General features: G+C 40.1%; 1 protein-coding gene across 1 annotated transcript in view; it reads right to left on the reverse strand.

The window, feature by feature from the left end:
* The window catches only part of LOC127527999 (cilia- and flagella-associated protein 99-like), a 52,369-nt gene that overhangs the window by 16,009 nt on the left and 14,291 nt on the right, over positions 1-22,069 (reverse strand). Inside the window, exons 3-4 of the mRNA XM_051928537.1 lie at positions 17,840-17,981; positions 12,812-12,963 (exon numbers count right to left, since the gene is read on the reverse strand). Of these exons, the coding sequence (XP_051784497.1) occupies positions 12,812-12,963; positions 17,840-17,981 (294 nt within the window). The remainder of the gene's footprint in view (positions 1-12,811; positions 12,964-17,839; positions 17,982-22,069) is intronic.

The following is a 22,069-nucleotide window of genomic DNA, read 5'->3' on the forward strand; positions in this document are numbered from 1 at the left end:
GGCAGAATTGGCACTCCAGTCACCATAAAAAACCTCACACTGGTTCCATTCCATTTGAACTAGTGTGGTGCTGAGGTGTCACCCGTTGCATGGCTGCACTCGGGTCCTAATCTGGGATCCTGAGTTGGTTTGTCATGTGGTGGGTGAGGCAATGCGCTGTATCAGCGTGTGCTCCTAACCTCTCTTATAGTTAGACTGAGGTTCCTCCCCTGATTGGGGTTCATATTCTTGTTTTTTGTATTTTTGTTCTTTTTTGAGTCATTGTTTTATCTTAATGTTACTTTCATTTATTATGTGCTATGTTCCATGTCTTTTGTGGGTGGTCCCACAAGGCTCACGCCACCTGTGATTCACTGCTAGGAACTACCATCCAATCTATAAATCCAGGGGGTCTCCGACATTTCCTGGTGATTCATTTTGAAGGCACTTGGGAGTGTGTTGTGAACGGAGCAGAGTACAATAATTAGTCACCCATGGGTAACTTAGAAACATTCACTTCTTTATTTTTACAACCAGCACATGCTGATACTCAAAAAAAATGACATTCTTTCCCCCCAGGACTCATTTCCTAACCTTTCATCAGGTAATACACAGTTCTGGCAGAAACTACAACTGAACACAACATTTTGCTCGTTTTTTTTCTTTTTTTTAAGAAAAGCTTTGCTTCTGCCTGCTAATGACCACTTTAAATTAGTCAGTCAGTCAGTCAGTCAGTCATTAGTCATTTTCCAACCCACTATATCCTAGCACAGGGTCACAGGGGTCTGCTGGAGCCAATCACAGCCAGCACAGGGTGCAAGGCAGGAACAAATCCCGGGCAGGGCACCAGCCTACCGCAGGGCACACACACACACACACACACACACACCAAGCACACACTAGGGACAATGTAGGATCGCCAATGCACCTAACCTGCATGTCTTTAGACTGTGGGAGGAAACCCACGCAGACACAGGGAGAACATGTAAACTCCACACAGGGAGGACCCAGGAAGCGAACCCAGATCTCCTTAAAATTAATGCCACAAAATTTACTGGACCTTCAATGGAATCAAGCAATGAAATAATTAAATAATTAAAATCTTACTGTAGGTTTTCTCAGAGGAATGTTTCTGAAGTGACGGGTGTAAATGCTGTGGGGCAAAATTGAAACTGATAAGCCAGTGTTGACAATCAGGTCCTGTGAGCTGGAATCACTGCACAGGTAATTTTAGCAGGTGCATGTATTGTATTTTCTGTATATAGTACAGCAACTTCTGGCAATTCAACCTCACGCACTTCCCGTGTACTGGGTTGGGCAGAGCGACACACTTTATCAAAATGCCCAGTCTTTTTGCAGAGCCTACAAATTGCTTTTGCGGCAGGGCAGCTCACTGAGTTAGCCAGGTGTGACTGTGATCCAAATCGAAAGCACGCTTTCCCCAGAGTTAGCAGACATCGTGGTAACAAATCCCGCAAGGTTCCGGCGCCATTGATGACATCACCTCCGGGTCTGGCATCACTGATGAAGTCACTTCTGGGTCTGGCCATTACTGAAGACATCACTTCCTTTTCTCAGCATATAAAGCCGCCATCTTAACTACATAACAGAGTTCTGTTTTGGACTCGGATCTGTGAACACCTCTGTTCAATTTCAACCAATTTTGCAGCCAAGGAACAATATGTGGGTGGCTGCTCCAAACCTTTTTGATGACTTTGTGTTGTTCTTGTGACACAAGTAAACCTATATTTATGCTGCACCGTCTGTACTGGCATGATGCTAGAGTTTGTAGAAATAGTTTTAGCCTGATCTGTAGCTGCTTCTATCAAGAGTAGCAAGAGTTACTGCTTTATCCAATGTAAGGCCTGGCTCCAATAGCAATCTTTCACATATGTGTGGACTATATGCATGCTCAATCAATAGGTCACAAATCATTTCATCCACGTGTTTGACAAATTCACATGTGGCGACAAGATCACATAGTGCAACCACGTATTGTAAAATAGTCTTTTGTGGTCCCTGGGTTCTTTTATGAAACGTATGGCGCTCAACAATCACGTTAGATTTAGGCATAAAAGTATACTTTCAATGCTTCTACAGCAGTATCGTACGTAATACCTGTGTTAGGCACGGTGTAAAAAATTCGCTGACCTTCAGTCCTGAGACAATGAAGTAGGACTGCTCCCTTCCTAGCGTCAGGCCAAGCATCCCTAAGTAGTGTCGATGACCAGTAGATACTTAACTGAACATCTGAAGCCACATTGTGAATGGTACTGCAGGCTCACCAGGGCTCAGAAGAAAAACATTTCGAAAAGGCACATTAGCAACAGCCATTTTCACTGCAAGCATGCACAATATATAGAAGAGATCCTCATTGCCAATTTTGTTGTGACCGGAGCAGAGCATGATAATTAGCCAGACATGGGTAACTCAGAACGTTCACTTCTTTATTTTACGACCAGCACAATCTTCTTCTACTCCTGTTAGGGGTTGCCACGGCGGCTCATCTTGTTCCATATCTTTCTGTCCTCATCATCATACTCTGTTACCACCCATCACCCACATGTCCTCTCTCACCACATCCATAAACCTTCTCTTAGGCCTGATATTCAAAAAAAACAAAACAAAAAAACAACGACATTCTTTCCCCCAAGACTCATTTTCCATCCTTTCATCACGTAACACACTTTTTAACACTCCCCCTAGCATTCTGGCAGAAACAACAACTGAACACGACAGTGTTTGGTGAGTTATGTGCTTATTGTAATTACTGGATTTTTGACCCTGTGCTCAGTTTTTGATTTTTCTTTGGATATACAGTTATGTTTGTTTTGGATTGCCTTGTTGTTTCGGGCAATTGAGTTTTGTACTTTATGGAGCGAGCTTTTGTTTAAAATAAATCATTTATTTTTAAAAAGATACTTCAGGGCTGTGTCTAGCCAGGGTTTTTTGATGGTGCCCTGCCCCACTGTGGGCATTTTTGGAACTGTTAATACTTGCATGCTTTGGGATCCTGAGCAGTTACGTTTTACCTTTGACTTCAGATTAACATATTGCCCTTTATTTCCTGGTTGCCTGGGTATTTTTAGTCTCATGGTTTTGGCCCTTTGCTTTGCCTTACCATTTCTTTGTTTTGTGATTCACCTCCTGCTCTTAATTATTCCATCCATCTATCCATCCAGGGTCACGCTAATCCTAGCAAGCATGCAGCACGAGACAGGAACAATCCCTGAACGGGGCACCAGCTCATGCGCCACCGAGTTCTTGCATGTTTAATCATTAACAATATACATTATTTAAATGAAGTGAACAATTTATCTGTATAATGAAATATACATACTTTAATGCATTTCATCTGAAAAATAATATCAAGTATACATCCAAGTATTCTAACAGTACACAGCTCCAAGAGGATAGTTCTTGGAATCTGAATTGACTTAGAAGCCAGTCATCATCATCTGTAAATACAGATCTCTTCTATTGAATTGAATTGAATTGAACTGAATTCCTTTATTCTCATTGTATGGTACATTGAGATTCAATATACAAATCCTCCATAAACTTACTTTCCTACAAAATGATAAAATAACAACAGAATCAACAATAATAATAATATGACAAAAAACAATTAAAAATATGTAGTATGAAAGCATAAGTACAATATACAAATACATATTGTACAGATAGTGAAAATGGTTCACTAAGTGGCTTAGGTTGTGCAATATTACAGATGTAGTGCAAGTTTACAGTGAGGTAATTGTAATTATAAGTACAAACAGATCTATTGGAAGCACTTGATGGAGTGATTTGAGTGCATTTACAGCTTTTGGAATGAAACTGTTTCTGAGCCTCAAGATCCGTGCAGGAAAGGCTGTGAAGCATTTGCTGGATGGGAGACGTTCAAATAGACTGTGCACATGGTTGAGTGGAATCCATGCAGATGCTGCTGGCTTTCTTTAGGCAGCGTGTACTGTAAATATTCTCCAGAGCTGGAATCTGTATCCTGATAATCCTCTACGCTTTCCACACAAGCTGCTGTACAGTTGTGATTCTACACTCAGATACACTGGCTTAAAATACTCTGAGTGGTGCACTGAGAGTAACAGCACTAAAGCAGCTATGGTATATGGAATAGTTTGGCCATTCCATGAACCATTATATTGTTAGAGGTTGATTACAATCACGTGCCTTAAATTTATAAACGATATGCAGTTAATTTCAGTCTATTTGATAAAGCCTCATCATGGATATGAATCTAAAAAAGAAAGGGAAATCATACAGGAACAGTAGCATTGCTTTGATGCAGGGTACCACCAGTTTGCAAAACTGAGTAGAAACGTACATACGAAAGGGGGGGTGCTGGCGTGGGTATGTGCGTGGCTTTATGCCAAGTTTAGTTTTTATAATATGATGTGAGGGTGGAAACGGGCATATGCAACATTTTTGTGTGTATGCACCGTTTATACATGAAGCCCCTGGAGAAGTTAATGGCTGGAGCACCAACAGCACCTCAGCTAATAGAGAAAGAGACTGAGAATGAACAAGGCAACTTTCAAATGAGGTTGTCCTAACAGAGCCTGATGTGTATTGCATGCTGAATGATTTCTTAATAAAAACTAAATATAAAAGCATTATTTGTAGCATGAATTGTTATTGTTGTTGAGAATTTGGCCCACAAACTATGAAATAAGCTAACAACATACTCTAAGAGTCGTCTGATTCGATGAATATCTGTTTTTTTTGTTACACTGGCTATGTGAGGATGTTGGGGAATGATACTTTGTTTTTTGTCTTGATGTTTGTATTGCTGTTTTATTTGCATGAACTTCACCAACTGAAATTCCAACCAGCGTTGTTATGGCAATACAGTAAAGTTCATTAATATGCCTGGTGTTGTGTGCCAACCTACTCACTGCTTCTATAAGTTTAGCAGATTAGCTCAGCTTCATGCACTCATACAGTCAGTTTGGCTGACTTATCATTTAACTACTGGAGAAGTGTTAGTGATCATCAGGATAAGCAAGGCATCCTAAAGCACAGAGATTTGTATATTACATTTACAGTATGTGACAGATCACTGCAGAAAACACATTAGCAAAGCTGAAAATTGCTACGTTTGGATTTAAGGTATGCCCCAGTCCTAGAAGTACTCATGTCCCAAACTGAAGTGGGTGCATAAAAGATGTAGTGGTGTGAAGGGGAGCCTGCAAGTGGCGAGTGAAACCTTTATTTGTAGAAAATGTGTGGGGGGTGCAGAATGCTGATTCAGTAATTGTAAATTTAGATTATCAGCAATGGAGTTGTTTTGGAGGAAATGGGGAGTACAGAGAGAGAGGCTCTAACAGTGTGGATAATGTTGAGGGATCTGTGAAAGAAACTCTAAGAGCTGTTCCCCATTTTGAACTCTAAAATCCTCTTTGCCACTGAAAGGGAGAGTTTATGTGAGCTATGTGAGGAACAGTATTATGCTCTATGAAAGTGAGATGTGACTGATGAATAAAGACCATGAAGAAGAGCTGGAAAGAACTGAGATGAGAATGATCAGATGGATCTGTGGACTGTCAAGGAATGAATTAAGAGAAAGACTTGGTGTAGATGTAGTATGTGTTGTGCTGAGAAGAAACAGACTAATTTAGTTTGGGCATGTGGAGCAACAGGAGGAAGATGAGACTGGGTGATGAGATGCACCAAGATGGGGTGTGGAGGGGATGAGTCCAATAGAACTGCAGAATCAGTTGTGGAAAGAATTGGTCTGATCCCATAGGATGCAGAGGACTACAGAGTCGGGGTTGGGGTTGGTTTAGGAGCAACTGGCTAACCTTGGTAGACCTGGAAAATGGACACTTAAACAAATGTACCTCTCTATTATATAAAAAGTCTTTTGACATGACAAGACTCTTTAGGAAATGAGATTTTTTTGGAAAAGCTTTTTTCAAGTCCTGCAAAATGAGAATATTGCCATAAGATTCTTTCAAGTCACGCCCTCCTATCAATCATTTTCAAACAAGACCACGGTACTCTCATCTCTCAGTCTTGTGAATGCTTTTGTCAGACACACTTCCTGTGCTCTCAGCTCTTATAAATTTTAACATTTTCCTCACTTGAAGATCCCAATTAAAAAAGATGCATTACTGTATGTCCAAATCTTATTGAAGAATTTCATCACGAAGGGTTATCAACAGAAAAAATGAGTACACGGGCAATCCTAGCACCGAGAAACGATGAAGTCAAACAAATTAACGCCAAAAATGTCGATTGGTTACACGGCAAATTGGTTAAATGCATATCAATAGACTGTGTTGAAACAGTTGATGGTGATGGTGCAGAAGATGAAAACAACAGCATACAATATCCTGAAGAATATCTATAACCGTTAACACCGTCTGGTCTTCCACCGCATGAATTACTGTAGAAAGAAGGATGTATCCAAGAAAGGTAATGTAGTACATCTTCCGTAGATAACATTACACAACAAATTTGATTTATTGTTTATTGTGGTGCTTTGGGGCACAACATTGAAAAAAGAAGAACTTAAAATTAATTCTTAATGATTTTATCCAGTGTCTTGCGTACTGTCTGTTGGGGTAAAGGTGAGCAACAGCGCCATCAAATGTCCACTTTGTAACAGAGTATATATTTAGCTAGAGTTCCTCTTCTGGATGGGGTTCAAATCCATGTTTTATGTCCTTTTGGCACCTTGGTTGAGACATTTATTTATGTTAATTTTAATTCTGTTAATTATCTGTCTTATTGTCTTTGCCTGTATTATATTCCATGTGTTTTGTGAGTGGTCCCCCAAGAGACAGGGCCACCTGCCAATCACTGCCAGGAACTGCCCTCCTCCCTATAATACCAAAGGGTTTTCCCCCACTAGTGGGCAGTTGTGGAAGTGCTTTTTGGACTTAGGTGCTTTGGGACTCCCAGTCATAGAAATACATATGTGTGTGTGTGTGGGTGTGGGCACTGAGGAGAGAGACAAAGCTGTACTTATGCCATTCAATGCCCATATAGTAACAGTAATAGTGCAATCAACAAAATAGTACAATCATTGGCAGGGCTCGACATTTTACTGAAAAGTTAAAAACGCAAGGGAGATGTTATTTTTCTTCTCCCATATAGGAAGATGAATTTTAGAAAACAAAGACCACAAAATATCAATTGCACATTCAAGTTAGTAAGTTGGAATGTTAAAGTTCTCAGTCATAAGTCCTGATATAACATTTTTGCCAGAGACTCATTTATTCAAAGTTTCACTTGAAAAGTGTTTAGATTGATCAAGTGCTCGGTCTGGGGACCTTTCTTTTGTTTTCTACTATATGTTCATGTTGGCTCTGTGATGGGCTGGTGCCCTCTCCAGGTGGTGTTCCTGCCTTGTGCCCAATGATTGCTGGGCCCACAACCCTTTCCTAGATAAGCAGGTTAGGGCAATGGATGGATGGATGTTTATGTTACTAGTGTATGTCATTTTTTTGTATTAACTTGTGAATTAAAATTTGTTTTTGAATTTCCTCCTTTTTATGTAATTGTTTTTCATTAAGTTTTCTAGTTCTGTAAACTATTTTGTAATTTACTTCTCTTCTGTATCTTTTCCTTCTTTATTGGTGACTCCTCACAGTGCTGCTAGTGAGTGGCTGATGGGGCTGCAGGCCCAGGTAGCAGTTTTTTGTTGCATTTTTGTTTTTAATTTCTGCAAATCGTGTCTTGTCTTTGTTTTTGATTCTGTTTTTCTAATTTTCTATTATGTCTGTGTCATTTGTCCTTTATCCTACTTTCTGTATGTCAAGCCCAAGGTGACACTGCAGCTATGTGTATGAGATAAGACATAAAATTGCGTAAAGGGTTGAGATAAGACGCAAAAATCACAAAAATGCAAAGTCACAAAACCACTGGGCCAAAATAACAAAGCTGGAAATTATATATTTATTTGAAGTTATTCAATTAAATCAAAAAAATGAAAATAATTTCAAACATTTCTAAGTTCAAAACTATATCAAATAACTAAAACTAATACAATAAATCGCCAAACATTCACCAGTCCAAAATCCGAAATAAGAGCAGTACCACCAGATCAAAATGAAAATGGTCAAGGACCAGCAAACTAGGAGTGGGTGTTGAGGTTGGGGAGTCGTGAAGTTACTGGAGCCAGTAAAAATGTACCAACTGTGACTCCTCTTTTTTAATTTTGCAAGTTTTGACTTTTAATACTACTCAATATTTGTAGCTTCTTTAATAAATAGTATAAAAAAAGCCACAGTGGCATCAGTTCTCCCTTTAAACACAAACGTTAACAGGCTGGGGTTCTAAAAAGCAGCCTGTTGAATAAATCTATCAGTCTAATTACAAATAAAGAATTCAGAGACAATGGGACTATAAATTGAGGGTTGGAGTCGGAGTCAAAGGTTCTGTGTATCGACTCCACAGCCCTGAAAAATATACAGAGAATATTCAGAAAAGCACAAAAGCACAGCTGAAAAACAGAAGAAATGAGTATAGCTAATGCCGCAGAAAAAAACTGAGGTTAAAAGGTGGTTTAAGTAGGGCTTTTTAGGTCATCCCTGAAGGTCCTATGAGAACGTTAGTGGTCCAAAGGAGCCAAGGAAGAATTACAAAAAACACATTATTATTATTATTATTTCTCAGGAATTCATACAGCATTTTTTTCTGGCTCTTGGAGGCCCCCTTAAGGTTTGTTGTCATCCGCACTGCTCCACGTGGCTGTGTTTCTCAACCTTTAGGGTCCCCCGACCCAGTTTGCCTTTTTTTTAATGCTGACCCACTAGCAGCTATTGAAAAATATCACCTTGGGGAAACAAGTGAGATCAGTGGATCCCCCTAGTGAAGCAAGCTCACTTAGAAACAGGGAAACATCAAGCAGCACTGCTGATCGCTTACATGAACTACTGTGACCCACTCGCGGAATCAACAACAGAAAACTGGAACCCACCAGTGGCAGGTCGTGATCTAGTGGTTGCGAAACACTGGTTCAGGTGATACACCGTGACTCACTTTCAAAACTATGATGGCAACCCTCCAGCCTTCAGGGGGAGCAATCCAGTGGTTGAGAAACACTACCTTACACAAACCTAGTGTGTGGACACCAAGACTTGAAGATCAGATTGGGATAATTCATACAGGCCTACACCAGACACACAGAGCCTCAACTGCAACGACATGTGCGCTTTGTAACCAACATATGGCCAATCTGACATCTGGTCACAAATGGAACCATAAGTCAGCACAAGCCTGTATTTTGCACTTTAAAGGCCTGTTCTCCATTTTCACCTGCCAGTAAAGCTTGGGGTCATGCTGCCTTGGATGAGGTCTGTCTTAAGCAGGCCAGTGTGAAGATGGGCCTGGTTCTGTGGGTCTTTTGGAGGAGTCAAATCTTTTTGCTGTTTTTCCTATAACTGAGCCTGCCTTGTTAATTTTCTGTTGATTTGTTAGGCCTCTTTTGAAGTGATGTTACCAGTCCAGCACAACACAGCACACTGGGCATCGCAGACATTTATACAACATGTAAAGGATATTAATACCCACATTAAAGGAATGCAATCTCTTAAGAAAAATGTCTGCACTACCCTTTCTTATACAGTATAGTCCAACCTGTCATTGATATAGACCCCCAAATACTTGCAGGAGTGAACCAATTTCACTTCCACTCCCTGAAAAGTGACAGGACATGGTTTGGGGTATCTTTGGTGTGGTAAAATCAATAACCAGTTCCTTGGTTTTGCTGATGTTAAGATGTAGACAAACTTTTCCAGTTGACTCATCCCCTTCATCAATATAACCCATAAGTGCAGAATTTCGGCAAGTGACGTGACCTGGTATTATATTTACAGAGTGAAGAGAAAAGGAGACAGGACTGTGCTTTGTGATGCTCTGGTGTTCTTCACATCCATATAATAAATAAATAAATAAATAAATAAATTTTTTGGTGTCAGAAAAAGCAACAGTGATTTACATCATAACTAACTAAAAAACAACAAATCCATCAATAAAGTAAACTTTGTTATACTGTATAGCAAGGGTCGCCAACTCTGGTCCTGGAGGACCACCACGACTTTAGGTTTTCATTCTAACCCTTTTTTTTAATGAGTGCTCTGTTTATGCTGCTAATTAACCTCTTTGGAATTCATTTGAATTGAATTGCTTTTTCAAGATGTGTTCCCCTGAATTTCTTCATCATTCCTCTGAATTGCTTCATTTCTTTCCTTAAATGGCACCCAAACAGAAATGAAATGTGAAGTGAGGGAGCCAACAGAAAACCAACTAAGTTAAGGCCTTAAACTCCAACTAATTTCACTCCAACCAGTTGCTTAATGAGGTGCCAATTCTTGTCATTAATTAAACCCATTCTTTAATACCGTGGCTTGTTGCTGCTCTCTTGGTGCATTAGCAGACATTTCTGAAATTGTTGATTTTCTCTTTTCTAAGAGCTCTTTTAAAATGTTTTGGGGACCTGAGCAGACCAACATTCCTGAGACCTTCATCATTCTTTATTTTCAGATATTGTAAGATGGACACCAGTTGTTTTGGCTCATTTTGTATCTCATTATTGTTTGGCTGCTAATTAAGGTGTCTGAGTCTTCAAGAGCAAGTCAATTCAAATTAGTTCAAAAGAAGTTAATTAGCAGCAAATACAGGACACTCATTAAGAAAAGGGTTAGAATGAAGACCTGCAGCCACTATGTTCCTCCAGGACCGGAGTTGGTGACCCCTGCTGTATAGCACCATTAATAGAAAAACAAAATGCTTCATAAAGGACTACAGAAAAGAATTCACAAATATACTGTGCCATACAAAATAACTTAAAAGTTAAAGTGTAAACTGATTGTATGAAGTCAAATATGTCCAAAGTGTAAGGCAGAATAAAGGAGTGATCATCAATAGCCTGGACAAACAGCTTACCTGGATGTGCCTCACAGAACAATCTAGAGGGTTAGTAAAAGGTCGTCTTCTTATCACATTTCCTTGTGGTGTACAGTATATAAGGTTCTGCTTGCATTATCTTCATCATTGTGATTTTTTTTTCAGTCATGTAATGGCCTATAAAATGGTGTGCTAGTGTCATATGGAACTCCGCTCTTTTAGATTAATTTTCACATCAACTATATGGCCATTATACAGATGGCTGACTGCAGATCTTTAATTAGCTTGGTCCACTTCTGTGTCTGGCAGCAAGTTCACCCTTGATTTACAGGGTTGTCCCTTCAAGGTTGTTACATTGCTTACTATACCAAAAAGCCATGAGGAGACATCCAATATGCTAGCCTCTTTGTTTCCTAGCTGCCCAGGAGAACCACAACTGGACAGTGTGGTCATACAATACATGGCGCCCTGACAGTAAGGAGAAGCACGTGATGTGAGAGGCAAACACTGCAAGGCTGTTAGTGCTGAATTCTCAACTGTTGAAGCAATGAAAGTTGTTGCTGTCCCACAGTTTTTGGAGTGTGTTTTATTTCCTCACAAGGATTCAGTTGTGTGAAGATGGCACATTTTATCAGCCTTCATGCTCACTTCCTCCAGCGGTCTCAAATCTCGAATAGTTCAGATGGCAGCTCTGAACTGGACTCATGTACTGAACCGATGCCTCTTCACGTGTTTTACTCTTGGTTATTACTTGCATAAAATATTTCACAACTGTTTTCACAGTGTTCATAGGGAACTAATTCTATAGCAAATACTCCTTGGTTTATCAGCCCCATGGCAATACGTTCTAGTTGGGCCTGGGTTAATGGATGGCATTCAAAGAACACATGGCAGCAGGGTTAGAGTTCACAAGGAGCCAATTTTACATTTAACAGAACAATGGAAAAATCATTCAGATCTTCACTAGGAAAAAGTAGAAAATTAAAAGAAGATAATTAAAAAATTTTGTTATACTTTCGCAGATTTTGAGGGTCATGTGAGAAATATTGGGCCTTTTGGGGGTTCTGTATAAAATTTGGATCAGAAGTGAATTAACCCTAACCCTAGGTGAGATCTTGCACACTTTATAGTCGCTGTGGACTTGGGAATGTTCAACTACAGATTGTTAAGATTGGTCATCTCTATTGGTCTTGCACACAACAAACTCACAACCTTCACATTAAGTCTCAAAACACCAGTCATGTTGAGGGTATGCCTGTGATATATTGGTAACCAGTTTAATTAATTTCTAAAATAATTAGATTTGTTTCTCTGGTTGTTTTACAAGGTTATCATTTTTTTTGTGATGCCAGTTTGTTTTTTGGCTTTGGTGTGCTCCCAGCCATTTTGTGTCAATTCTTCGTGACCACAGCCATTATCATTTACAGTTGCTACTCTTGTTGCCGATCACGTCACAAACATCATATGACATATTAAGTCATCATGTCTGACCTATTAAAGATGGCTACGTCCAGCTTGAGGCATCTGAGGTCTGAATTCTCTACTACTAATTACAACTACTATTAGTTAGAGAAAGATAACTAAGGATTTTTCGTTTGTATTTTTCGTTTGCCAGTTGACTTTGTTTGTTTTTTTCCTGCCCCTTTTTGTACCTTTGGTCTCCTAGCCATCTTTGTATGGTCTCAGATCCTGTGGGACACCACAAATACTGATCATCAAGACCTAAGTACATCCATAATGATATACATGTCTGCTTTCTTTCTTTCTTTCTTTCTTTCTTTCTTTCTTTCTTTCTTTCTTTCTTTCTTTCTTTCTTTCTTTCTTTCTTTCTTTCTTTCTTTCTTTCTTTCTTTCTTTCTTTCAAAATATACCCCATTGGACTGATGCTAAGTGAAAAAAAAATAACCAAACTTTTGATATACTGGAAATGTTTCTTCAATTGTAGTATGCACAGTTTTACCTGAGTGTGGTCAACAAACTTCTGCCTTGTAGCTGGTATTGGCTCAACTGCTCGTATCTGGCGCATCACTTCAAATTTCCGACACAAATCGGCCTCCACTTTCTCCAGGGCCTGAGACAGCATCTTCTGTTTTTCCTCTGTCATTTCTTGCACTAAAACAAATTGTAACCATTAATCCCTATCACTTTCATTTTGTATCAACTGCAGTCTTTTTATTTTTAAAAATGTATATTTTCTTATAGGGCGGCACGGTGGCGCAGTGGTAGCGCTGCTGCCGCGCAGTTAGGAGACCCGGGATCACTTCCCGGGTCCTCCCTGCATGGAGTTTGAATGTTCTCCCCGTCTCTGTGTGGGTTTCCTCCGGGCGCTCCGGTTTCCTCCCACAGTCCAAAGACATGCAGGTTAGGTGGATTGGCGATTCTAAATTGGCCCTAGTGTGTGCTTGGTGTGTGGGTGTGTTTGTGTGTGTCCTGAGGTGGGTTGGCACCCTGCCCAGGATTGGTTCCCTGCCTTGTGCCCTTTGTTGGCTGGGATTGGCTCCAGCAGACCCCTGTGACCCTGTGTTCGGATTCAGCGGGTTGGAAAATGGATGGATGGATGGATATTTTCTTATATATATATATATATATATATATATATATATATATATATATATATATATATATATATATATATATATATATATATACCGTCTTTTTCTGAAATTAAGACATCCCCCGAAAATAAGCCCTATCAAGATTTTCGGAACTTTTTGAAATATAAGCCCTCCCCCGAAAATAAGCCCTAGTTAAAATAATGTGAAAAAAAGAATTCGTTAAAAAATGCTGTTGATTTATTAAGTATGTTTAGCTTCCCTAATACTCGTATTTCAGAGAAATGTTTGAAATAAAATATTCCGAGAAATTCATTGTTTACCTCTACAGTTTCAAATTAATTCTTGGAATTTATCTTAAAAATACAACATAAGGCAGCATGAATACATAAATATTGTGTCCGCTCTGCTCTGCTGTGTTGTACTGCGTCGCGCGTATCGCAGAGTATGGTCGAATGAGGTGGGGAGGGGGTGGAGGGGGGCATGCATATGCGGAATGCGACGGAACGCGTCGTTGGCGCACACTATAAATAATTGTTCGTTAAGGCAGCAGTCTACATTGAGCGACAGTGCAGATACAGTGTTTGTTCATTTCAGTCTTGTAAGTCTGATTATTTCCTCATACGTAATTTTATTTTTTATAAAGTGAATAATTTTTAACCGCAGTTAAAATGAGTACAAAACGAAAGAGCTATTCCATCGAGTACAAAAAGGGAATTGTGGAAGACTCCAGGGGTGTAAATCTTGATTTATGACGATGTTCCAGAAGAAGATGACATGACTGTAATTGAATCAATTTTAATTTCTGTATTCTGTGTAAAATAAATAAATATTAAATAAAAATATATAAATATACTTTTATTTTTGTCCTCCCCCGAAAATAAGCCCTAGTGCGTATTTTGGACCAAAAAAGAAAGTAAGACAGTGTCTTATTTTCGGAAAAAGACGGTATATATATATATATACACACACACACACACACACACACACACACACACACACACACACCCACACGCACACACACACACACACACATATATATATATATATATATATATATATTGCTATATAGAATAAAGTATTTCAACTGCCTGCGCTAAAATTGCCACACCCTAAAAATTGGCCATGATTTAACCATGTAATAAGTTAACTTTAAGTTTCTAACTTTCCATAAGTTATAGGATCATTCAATACTTTTTAACTGTCTTTCTCATCTTTACCTATAAACACTGAGGACTGCCTTTGTCTAGCCAAGAGCAGCTTAATAGATCTCCCTGAACAGCTCAGCTGAGGTAAGCAGTTCCACTCCAGGATGAGAGGGGGCGCTGTCACTAATAGTCTCCTCTCCTTTTTCAACTGCCAAGAAAACAATTATGGTCAGAAGAAAGTCTCACCCTTTCTGGTCCCCAGGAGGGTGGCATTACCTTGAAAGGACCATGGAAGAGAGGGGAGATTAACTTGATTAATGTTACGACCATTTCAGTTCTTTTCAAGCCTGTGTTATGTTATTGTCTGTTATTGTTTTCACCTTTCTTTTGAATTAAGAAGTAAACAGGGTTACCGGGTTGTTACCCCAAATTTTTGCATTCTCTCAACTTGCTTTCCTGGCTGCCAGTCACGATATATATTGTGAGGTTTCTGAACTCTTTTGGAACTCCCCTCCCAATGGGACAACACGCCGAAGTGTGATTGCCGTGTCTGTGGAGGACTGCTTGTTCGTTGCCGAAGCAACCACAGGTTCGCAGCACTGCAGCATAGCGCACATGAACCTGGAACAACCAATCACTCCGAGCATCATCATCATCATCATCATCATCAGTTGGCTGCTCGTTGCTACTGTCATTAGACAGAATTCATAACGTGAGAACAAATACTCCGCTGCACAATATTGTTTGGGTCGTGCAGGTGATCAGTTGCAGTCATCAGATACTTGTTCTTGTCAAAAGTTGATTGGTTTCACAACCTGGGAAACTACCCCTGGGTCAACCCCATGGCATATAATAAACTGGCTGTACCAGTTAGCATTATTACAGTACTCTGAATGATTCCCACCAATTGCAAAAGGTGGCAGAGACATGAGCCAGACTAAAAGAAGACTGCACTTGTCTGGGGACGTCTTCTCTTGCAGAGCAAGACAAGCAGAGGAGATGTCAGTTTTAGATGGATGCACCAAGGTTTGTGTTGGGTTTTATGGATAAGATCCTGACAGTGGCTTTAATCTTTGATTTTAACCTATTTATGGATTACTTATTAATGACATTTGGGTGGCACGGTGGCGCAGTGGTAGTGCTGCTGCCTCGCAGTTAGGAGACCCGGGTTTGCTTCCCGGGTCCTCCCTGCGTGGAGTTTGCATGTTCTCCCCATGTCTGTATGGGTTTCCTCCCACAGTCCAAAGACATGCAGGTTAGGTGCATTGGCGATTCTAAATTGTCCCTAGTGTGTGCTTGGTGTGTGTGTGTGTGTGTATGTGTATGTGTGTGTGTGTGTGCCCTGTGGTGGGCTGGCGCCCTGCCCAGGCTTTGTTTCCTGCCTTGCGCCCTGTGTTGGCTGGGATTGGCTCCAGCAGACCCCCGTGACCCTGTAGTTTTGATATAGCGGGTTGGATACTGGATGGATGGATGGATTATTAATTACATTTTAAACTCCACTGATCACTGTTTTTATGAATTATTTATTTAAAGAAGACCACACTGCACTTTGGACACTGTTTGATGTTTTGTAGATTTGTAATAAAAAGCTCTGAGCACTTTTACACCTACCTTTGCTGCGTATGTGTGTCCTCATTGCCCAGTTCATGTCGATTTACAACTATTGATGTCCGGGTTCAAGGTTAGTGTGTCAGCTGTGGGCAATCTGGACATCACAGTTACTTGAAACTTTGAAAAGTAATCGGACCAAGTAACACATGTTATTTTAAGCGCATTACCCCCAATGCTGCTTAACACAGGGCTGGCTGGCGCAAATACACAAACAGAATTTATCATACATTGCATATACAGTTTCACTTTCTAGAAACAATACATATACATTGGCTCGCTGCCCAGTGGCTTCTTGTGCTACCCAGCTACCTTCTGTCCTTTCAAAAACAAAACTGCAATCAGTGATTTGAAATCATATGGTTTCAAACTGTATGACAACTTGTAACAGTAGCTGTCACTGGCCTAACAGTTTCAAATTGGTCACACAGTTTCAGGATTGGTTGCAATCCTGATCACTGCTTGGATTGGTAAACGTGAAATGGTGGGAATATTTGGAACAAAAGGGAAGCTACTTAGGGGCTCAGTGGCCTTCTGGGATATCCCGCCCACTCCACGTGGTTGCTCCAATGGCACAGACAAAACCTCAAGGTTTCTGTGGTGACAGTAGGGATGGAGACTGTTATGTCATGTGGGCTATGTGCATGACGATTTGGTGACCAGAAGGACTATTTGTTCAGGCTATGCCATGCTGCTTAATGCTACCAAAAAGGAAATATCCTTTTAGAGACATTCTTAGACTTCACTATACCTGAGCATGGAATCACTGAGGGCACCAGCTGTTAATCAGAGAACCAAGTGGTTAAAAGGCATAAATCAAAAAGTCATAAATCATTGGGTGTCTTCGGTTCTGCTGTATGTCACCCACTTGGAACATCTGCTGTGTACATGTTTCTGTAGCTCATCCTAAACTGATATCTTATGATAATTAAGTTTTCATGGATGTATGGTATATGTTCTAAAAACAGCTGCAGAAAAGACACTCAGTGAGGGCATCTCAAATGGGTGTTCAGCACAGACAAGATCAGTCATGTGGAATCAATAGTAATGAGGCCGAAGCCAAGGCAATGGCTGTAAGCTCAGCGTCTGAAGGCAAAAGAAAAATCAGAAGTAAACAAAACCCTTATTTATTGTTTTCTTGTTGCTAACTATCCTTTTTACTATCTCTTATCTCTCCGGTTTTTATAAAAGTAACCTTAAAGCGCAAAGTCTTGCTGATTCAATTATGCATTTTATCCTGGCAAAAGAGTGACCAGACAAAGTAGTTAAAGCCTCTACTGCCAAGAAGCCTCATAAAGATCACGTTCTGACATTGACACGTTGTACAAATTCTTAACAGAACTGAGCAATACCACTCCAATTCTAACATTTGTATTTCTGTTATACAGTTAAAAATAATTAAATCTTTTTATTATGGTCATTTTCATATCTTGAAATCTAAAATGCCTTTGTCTCTCTATATAAATTTTTGAATCATTTATCCAGTTTGGGGTCACAGGGAGCCAACGACTTGAAGACTGAGATGAGGACTGCAAGCCATCATTGGAGTTACTTTGTCAGCACCAGTATGAAAACGGCCAACAAATAAATCAGCAACTTGCACTAAACTATGCAAACGTGGAAAGGATGGTTTCTCTTTTATTTTATTTTTTCATTGCCATTACACATTTAGCAACCTACCTGTTCGCTGCTTATGCTTTTGGACAGCCTCTTTGGATTTCTGAACATTCTTTTCTCCTTCTGCCACCTCTTTTACGAAAGCCTTCTTCTCTTTTTCTTCATCTTTGCACTTCTCTGCACACTGCTGTAAGAGCTCAGCAGTCTAACAAGAGAAAACCGAGAGAGTGACTCGACAGGGTGCTCCGAGGATGTGGAGTATCCATATCCTATTTGTCAAAACTATTCAGAGGAGAAACATTTAGGGGAAAATGCAAAAGACATTTATTTCATTAACACAATAAAACACATTTTATTTCACTACCAGTAACGCTGCACTGCACGATAATGTGCAGTGAGTACACTTGATTTGACCATTCCTAGTTGTCATCCTCTTTCTCTGTATATTTAGTATTCGTTTGCTCAAAGGCTGATGCTTCCTGAGCAGCTCTTCCTTTCTTCACCATAGCAGCTCGCTTCTTCTCTTCTTCCGTCGGCATCTTTTCACGTTAAAACTGATTAAGTCAGTGTTTGTGTTGCAATTGCTTAGTACGTTTTTCACTTAAGCTGGCACTTACTGTAAGTCTTCAATCTGCCTCAAGAATGATTTAAGATATGAAGAGGTAGAGGAAGTGATGGCAAAGGTGGTTGGGATTAGAACAGCGCCCGTAACGCATACACTGCGTAGAGGTGATTCTACAATAAAATAAAATAAAAATAGAAAGAGGAATAACCTTGGAGGTCAATCATCACCACGAAAGTGGATAGTAGACATCACGTAGTATATGTGTACCAAATTTCAGGTCAATCGGTCAAACGGTTTGCGAGCTACAGGTGATTTAAAATCCTGGACAGACAAACAAACAGCCACGGTAGCGTATTATATATAAAGATGGTACAGGCCATGCAGCCTGGAAGCACAGTGATTAGTGCTGCTGCTTCCAGGGTTTGAATCCTGTACGGAGTTGTTGTCCATGTGGACCTTGCACATTTTCTTTGTGTCTGTCTCTGTATTTTCCACCATGCTCTCCGACTTCCTTCACACATCTTTTAAACCAGAATGGCTTGTTAAATAAAGTGACAATTCAAAACTTACCCTGGCATGGTTGTGTGGACGAGTGGGATACGCTGAGGCCCCCTGTGACTGGAGTAGGTTTCCGAATTTCATGCTATGTTGTAGCAGATGTTTGGTATGGTGGGGCACCAGTTAATGCTAATGTATCTAATAGCTTCAGGAGACTGACTTTATGTCCTGGCCCCAGTGTTTCTCTGGTCTCTCCAGAACCCAAAATCAAGCATGTTAGGCTAATTGGTGACTCGAAAGTGGCTTGGTGTTCAGTGAATATTTTGTGTGTATGAGTGTGCCCAGCAACAGACTGGCATCTCATCCTGCGCTGGTCCATGCCAGGCACCCATTGAGGCTGGGATAGATTCTTGACCTTGTGATCCTAAATTGTATAAAGGGGTTGCAGAAATGGATGACAGAGTGACGCACCAGTTCCTCTAAATGAAGTGCTTTCTTCTTCATTCCACTAAAATGCTGATATATTGATTGATGGCCCTGTATTTGATGATGCTGATGTGAGTGCAACACAAGAACAGTGGCCATCAAAATGTACTAAAAATATACCGGACAATGGATGCCACCAAGTGTGTATTTTATGGAAAGTAAGTATTAGTTCAATGGCTCAATATGGTAACTGGATTAATATTTTGTTTGGCATATTCATACATCTTTTCCACATATCCTTTAACTTTGTTAGAAGTAAAAATAGTTTGAAAGCTAGTCACATGGATATTCTGTAATTTTCAACATATACATTTCTTTTTTTTAATTATTGATTTTATTTGAACAAAATAACATTCCATATGATCAAGTCTAACTTGACAAACCAGAATTCAATTACATTGTCATCATCGTCATCAGAATCCCACCAACACTCACTACCTAGTCTATAAATCAAAAAATTACAACACTAAAAGACACACTAGTCCATCAATTTAGAGTTTTACATTAAATTGGTGGGACACACTGCTCCTGGGGGTTTCTTGTGGGACCTATAGCCCTGCCTTCTGACATTTTACTGGTGCTGTTGTAGCAGTGCTACCGTGGGGAGAACTTCACTTCCCAGCAGCCCAAGGGGATTACTGACATAGGATAACGGGAACCGAAGTAAGGGCTGTTGGGGACGAAAGAGGCCAGCGGGAAAGTTTTAAAGGGAGGCCTGATGGAGCAAAAGGAGATCGGTATTTTGTGTTTCCTGTCCAACATGTTGTCTAAAAAGTCAATTGTGCCCTGGATCATTTCACATTAGATGAATGGACTGTCTTGTGCCTGCCTGTCATGTTATAGTGGTGGATTAGTCGCTATGCGTCTTCAAAAGAAGCGTTATGGAAATCTCACCCCTTGCCGCTCAGGACTACCGGTAGGACTGTTTCATTTATTTTCTACGGAAGCTGTTCTCAGGATTCTCATCTTCACACCAAACCATTTCACCTGCTTTTGCTGTATTGGACTGTATAAGGACATTATTGTGATTGTTTATTGTTGTGGTTTGTTTGTGTTTATTATACAACATCGTAAGGAGACTGGGGTGGGATTATTTAGCATGTAGTTATATTTCATTTATTAGTGTTTAATACATTCTTTAATTGTTTAATTACCTGTTGTTTTTTGTCTCTGCTTGTGAGTGTGTGCGGGTCGGGCCAAGGCTGGGTGTGTCCCTGGAATCTCCACCAAAAAAATGAATAAATCACTGTGTCTTCAACGATGTGAATCTTAGCGGCACCGGACCACTAAACTCTTATCCCCGACTAAGCTCTAGACAGCCCAGCATACACTCATAGTCATCCTCAGTAAGTTTGGGAACAACCAAACTTTTAGATCTAAGCAAGTGATGAAGTGTGCATTATTTTTTTATAAGTGTGCAGCTGGATGATAAATTAGACTGGACTGCCAATACTGATGCTCTGTGTAAGAAAGGACAGAGCCGGTTATACTTCCTTAGAAGGCTGGCGTCCTTCAACATCTGCAATAAGATGCTGCAGATGTTCTATCAGACAGTTGTGGCGAGTGCCCTCTTCTACGCGGTGGTGTGCTGGGGAGGCAGCATTAAGAGGAAAGACGCCTCACGCCTGGACAAACTGGTGAGGAAGGCAGGCTCTATTGTAGGCATGGAGCTGGACAGTTTAACATCTGTGGCAGAGCGAAGGGCGCTCAGCAGGCTCCTGTCAATTATGGAGAATCCACTGCATCCACTAAATAGTATCATCTCCAGACAGAAGAGCAGCTTCAGCGACAGACTGCTGTCACTGTCCTGCTCCACTGACAGATTGAGGAGATCGTTCCTCCCCCAAACTATGCGACTCTTCAATTCCACCCGGGGGGGTAAACGTTAACATTTAACAATACAAAGTTATTGTCTTTTTTCACCTGCATTATTATCATTCTTTAATTTAATATTATTTATTGTATCAGTATGCTGCTGCTGGAAAATGTGAACTTCCCATTGGGATTAATAAAGTATCTATCTATCTATCTATCTATCTATCTATCTATCTATCTATCTATCTATCTATCTATCTATCTATCTATCTATCTATCTATCTATCTATTTACAGTAAGAACAAGGTAGAGTCTTATTGATACCATCTGAAAATTGACCAAAGAGCTATAAATGATGAATTTTATATGCTGAAATAAAAACAGTTGTGAATAAATCAGTGGAATAGCTTTATTAGTTGGACTGTTAGGTCTTTCAAGTTACTGACCCTTACCTTTGTCAAGGTTTAGCTTTTCTGTTGGCTCTTGTAGATATAATGATGTTATCTTGCACTTGAATTGGGGATTTTTTAGGTTGAAGATTCTGTTCATGTCATTAATACATTTGCATTGGTTTAGATGGTGTTTTGTTTTTGTAATGGTCCTTGATAGCCGCCATTTTGAGTACCCATGTTAGGTTCATGTTTCTAGAGGCGTGGCCTAAGAGGTCATGACCTGTTCATAATTGGTGTTTTACGTCCTTGATAACCACTGTTTTGAGTGCTCGTTGTTAGGTTAATGTTTTTAGGGGTGTGGCCTAAGAGGTCATGACCTGATCGTAATTGGTGCTATGGGATAAAAGGACAGCTAGGGGTTCTCTTCCTCATCCAATCTGTGTGTACTTCCTTCAGTTTTTGAACTTTGGCTTGTTTCATTGGACTACAAATTTTGTCTCATGTTTTGGCTTTGGTTACTATTACTGATCTCCCAGC

This window comes from Erpetoichthys calabaricus, chromosome 5 (assembly GCF_900747795.2).
Source record: "Erpetoichthys calabaricus chromosome 5, fErpCal1.3, whole genome shotgun sequence".
NCBI classification, from domain to species: domain Eukaryota; kingdom Metazoa; phylum Chordata; class Cladistia; order Polypteriformes; family Polypteridae; genus Erpetoichthys; species Erpetoichthys calabaricus.